The 4,123-nt window shown below is 46.0% G+C and overlaps 1 protein-coding gene across 2 annotated transcripts in view; it reads right to left on the bottom strand.

The window, feature by feature from the left end:
* The window catches only part of LOC119290641 (adenylosuccinate lyase-like), a 5,244-nt gene extending 1,991 nt beyond the window's left edge, over positions 1–3,253 (bottom strand). The window contains exons 1-8 of one of the 2 annotated variants that reach the window (XM_037569261.1): positions 2,972–3,253; positions 2,697–2,876; positions 2,336–2,551; positions 2,057–2,239; positions 938–1,159; positions 632–748; positions 366–509; positions 87–188 (exon numbers count right to left, since the gene is read on the bottom strand). In XM_037569261.1, coding sequence (XP_037425158.1) covers positions 87–188; positions 366–509; positions 632–748; positions 938–1,159; positions 2,057–2,239; positions 2,336–2,551; positions 2,697–2,876; positions 2,972–3,136 — 1,329 coding nt within the window. In that variant the 5' untranslated portion in view covers positions 3,137–3,253. The remainder of the gene's footprint in view (positions 1–86; positions 189–365; positions 510–631; positions 749–937; positions 1,160–2,056; positions 2,240–2,335; positions 2,552–2,696; positions 2,877–2,971) is intronic. The other variant, XM_037569262.1, reaches the window with a different exon arrangement.
* Positions 3,254–4,123: the final 870 nt, after the last annotated feature.

Below are 4,123 nucleotides of genomic sequence, written 5' to 3'. Positions count from 1 at the left end.
GGGGTAGGAGGGAAGGGAGGGAGAGGGCTGAATGGCTACAAAATTAGATATCAGGAGCTAAAAGGACCAAGTCTTAAGACACCTACCTCTAGCTTCTTGATTCCCTGCATTGTTGCTTTGTAAGCCAAGAGTGAATGCCCTAATCCAACACCCAAGTTTCTCAAAACAGTTGAATCTGTGAGATCACGCTGTCATTGATGTAGCATGGCAGTCCATTAGTTCAAGATACCAATACTTCAATAGAATCTAAATACAATGATTAAGTTGTTGTATGGCATGGGTATTCAACATCCAAATAACACAATTTAATTCAGTTGCTGACGAATGAAGAAGGGGAAATTCAAGTGTAGAAGTGATAACATTACCTGCAACCTTGATATTGGTAGCTTCATACTTAAAGTACATAAAAGGCCATTCGACACGCTAAGATTGCCTTCACTATTTTCAAAGTTGATGGGATTGATTTTGTGAGGCATGGTGGAGGATCCAACTTCACCAGCCTTTGGTATCTGAAACAATATGGGGGAATGCGGAGTAAGTTGAAATGGAGACAATAAGTCAATATGAGTAGGTTCTTTCTTGCAGTATCAAATCAAATTCTTTGACAATAGTCTACTCTTCATAGCTTTACCTGCTTGAAGTAGCCTGCTGATATGTAAGACCACATGTCTCTATCAAAATCAGTCAAGACAATGTTAAACTGGACAAATAAATTGAAGAGCTTTGAGATATAGTCATGAGGTTCAATCTGCAAAGAGAATAAATACTGCATCAGAACATGCTGATAGAAATGTAAATAGTAGTTTAAGCGAGTGTCATAGGCTCATCATACTGCAAGTGCGTTCTGACACAAGTCATATCTCCACAGAAAAAATGATGCCCAAGACGTAAAAACGTAAGGAACAATGAAGTGACAATGAAGTGAAAAAACAATCACCTGAGTAACGTAAGGATTGAACTCCAAACCTAAGGACCTGACAAACTCTTCTGTCATCTTAGGCCAGTCAATTTCCGGATATGCAACTACATCAGCATTGTAATTTCCAACAGCGCCAGCAAATTTCCCTAGTATCTTAACCTCAGAAAAACTCTTCCCGATATCAGATAATCTGGCTGCAAAATTTGCCATCTCTTTTCCCAGAGTTGTTGGTGATGCCGGCTACATGTGGGAAGCTGAAAATTTTAAGCTAGTATTCCAGGCATATCAGCAACAAAAGGCTAGATCTTGGCATCTTGCTTGAGCAGTCCATGTCAGGAAAATGGAAGCCTCATGTCAATGAACAGTGTTGTCTATTAAGTTGGACTATTACATATAGACCATTGTGCTAAACTGCTAAACTCTGAACTGCAGCAATACTGAATAAAGTTTTTCACCTAATATTTTCAGCAAAAGTGGTTTATTTATAGAATATGGTAAAAACAAATATAGGATATTTGTCCAAAAAAATGAAAGAAACAATTACACAAGGTTTAGGCCAGAAACAACATGTAACAGTAGGATCGATTTTATTCCTATTTGACGTTTTAAAAGAAAGTTAAATTTCTTGTCAACTCAACCCCTATCGACTTGGGAGTTAGGAACAGCAGACTTCTGAATTTGCTCCATTCTTTGTATGCTGTGCAGGAGTTATATCTATTCATGCCCTCTTATTGCAGCAATGGCAAGCAAATATAACAAAGCTCAAGTAAGTTTTTGTAGCACATGTTACATAATAGAACAGTTGAGTCACACATGGTCAAATCTACTGCAAAACAAGCACCAAACTGACTCAAAAGGATTAGCACATATGAATATGAAGAAACAATAATTCAGATATTCATTAATCTCACACTACTACATACACAAGCATATACTCCCTCCGTTCCTAAATATTTGTCTTTTAGAGATTTCAAATGGACTACCACATACGGATGTATATAGACATATTTTAGAGTTTAGATTCACTCATTTTGCTCCGTGAGTAGTCACTTGTTGAAATCTCTACAAAGACAAATATTTAGGAACAGAGGGAGTATTAATAAAGATATTCAAAAGCTAAAAGGTGGCTCTAAATACCTGTCCGTGAGTTTTAGACAGCAAAGGGACGTGTGCATTTTCCGTTGCCAAGGAACATATTGCACTGCATACATCGATCATCACAGGGAACATAATTGTGTTTACCCCCTCTTTTAGAGCTAATGCATGTGACAAGTTGTTGATATCTTCAGAAGTGCATCCAAAATGGAAGAATTCCAAAACCTGGGAAAACATGATCAGAATGATAGTTGACTTCACTAAGGAAAGTGAACACACACATATCAACATCTGCCTTCAAAAATGAGAACCAGCGTATACCTTTGCAACCTCTGGATTTGAGCTGCATTTCTGCTTCAGATAGTACTCGACAGCCTTCACGTCATGGTTAGTTATTTTCTCAATTTGTTTCACTTCTTTAGCATCATTGATGCTAAAATCTTGGATGATTGCATCCAGAAATAGCTGCGCCTCCTCGCTAAACGGTGGCACCTCCTTGACCTCAGGAATTTGAGAAAGCTTCAGCAACCATTTGACCTACAGAACTAAAAACCACTTCATTTACGTAGCATTGACCATGGCACACTACCAACCGAACTGATCCACACGAGTCAAGATTATACAGATATGGTAGATATAATATAATACACACACAGTGCGGATGCTATTCGAAGAGACGAACCTCGACTAAGACGCGGTATCTGATGAGGCCGAACTCACTGAAGAAGGGCATCAAGTCCTTAATAAACCTGAAGTACCGGCCGTCCAGAGGTGATAGCGCCATCATACAGAAAGTGTCCAGGTCTGTCGCTTGCTCCAGCTCCCCCACCGACCTCGCCGCCCAGTCCAGGGGAGCACTCATCTGATCAACGAACGCACCGAACGCATCTCATAAGCAACCATCATCACTGGTTAAATAAAATGGAACGGCGAGTACTTCGGGAAGGTATCCCTCACCACCTCGAGATCCCTGGCTCCGGCTCCAACGGCTGCAGAGCAGCTTAGGCGCCGCGGCGGCTGCGCGGTGGCGCCGAGCACGGCGGCTCTCGGGGCGACGGTCAAGCGTGGGGAGGCGAGGAAGGCGGCGGTGGCCGGGGACTTGAGAGAGGGCGGCGCCGACATGCTCGGGGAGGCGCGGCGGCGGCTAAAAACCCTAGGAGCGTGGAAGCTTGGACTGGCGGGGCCGTGCGGCGTGGGGAGGGGAGGGAAGGGGATAGGTAGCAGCAAAGCGGCGGAAAGGGAGGGTAGGGGTTTAAAGGGAAGAAGGGGTTTGGAGACGCTTGGGGTGTGTTGTAGTAGCAGGAACATCTCCAGCCGTTCGCCCACCACAGACTAGAAAAAAACACCGCTTGGGACGAACCGGCAATATTTTTGGTGTGGGGGCGATCGGCTTTCTGGCCGCCGCCCCAGGTCGGCGCCAGATTTTTTAATTTTTTTTAAAACATAATTGGGCAAATTTCGGTAAACACGGCATATATTTGACGATATTTAGGTGGTTCACAGCTTTTTTTACATATAGAAACATAAAAATAAGTCTACTAAAAAGAAGAAGAAAAATGGTCGTGCCTACAGGCCGAAGAACTTGCTGAATACGCCGAAGTCGCCGCCGAAGTCTTCACGCAGCCGTCCTTGGTCGACCCCTGCCCGGGGTCCCCCTGGCGGATTGGTTTGGCCGGCGGCGGCACCTCGTCGTCGATGTCGTCGAGAACGACGACGCCTCCCTCGTTGCGGCCACGGCCCGAGCGGCGATCTCCTCCAGGGCGCGGCGCTGTCGCTCCATCTCCGTCCGCACCCGGTCCTCCCGCGCCACTTTATGGCGGCCTCATCAATGTGCTCGTGCTTCACGGGGCCGAGCCCTGGCTCCGTCATCGGCCTGATGAGGCGGGAGGAACCGCCGCCACCCTCGTTGATGACGACGCCGTGGTTGCGCCGGCCGAGCGGCATTTCCACGGGTTCGGCCTTGACACTTAAGAGCGCCGGCGACCCGGAGGAGTGAGAGGATGAGCAGGAGGAGGACCCGCCCAGCATCCTCCTTGGCATCCATGGACCGCAACTTCGGCGGGGGACCGGGGCGGCCGGGTACGTCAGCGACGGATCGTTGCCGCCCTC

The sequence above is a fragment of the Triticum dicoccoides genome, chromosome 4B (assembly GCF_002162155.2).
Source record: "Triticum dicoccoides isolate Atlit2015 ecotype Zavitan chromosome 4B, WEW_v2.0, whole genome shotgun sequence".
Taxonomy (NCBI): domain Eukaryota; kingdom Viridiplantae; phylum Streptophyta; class Magnoliopsida; order Poales; family Poaceae; genus Triticum; species Triticum dicoccoides.
The sequence above is the reverse complement of the archived record's forward strand: the minus strand, read 5'-3'. Positions and strand labels throughout refer to the sequence as shown.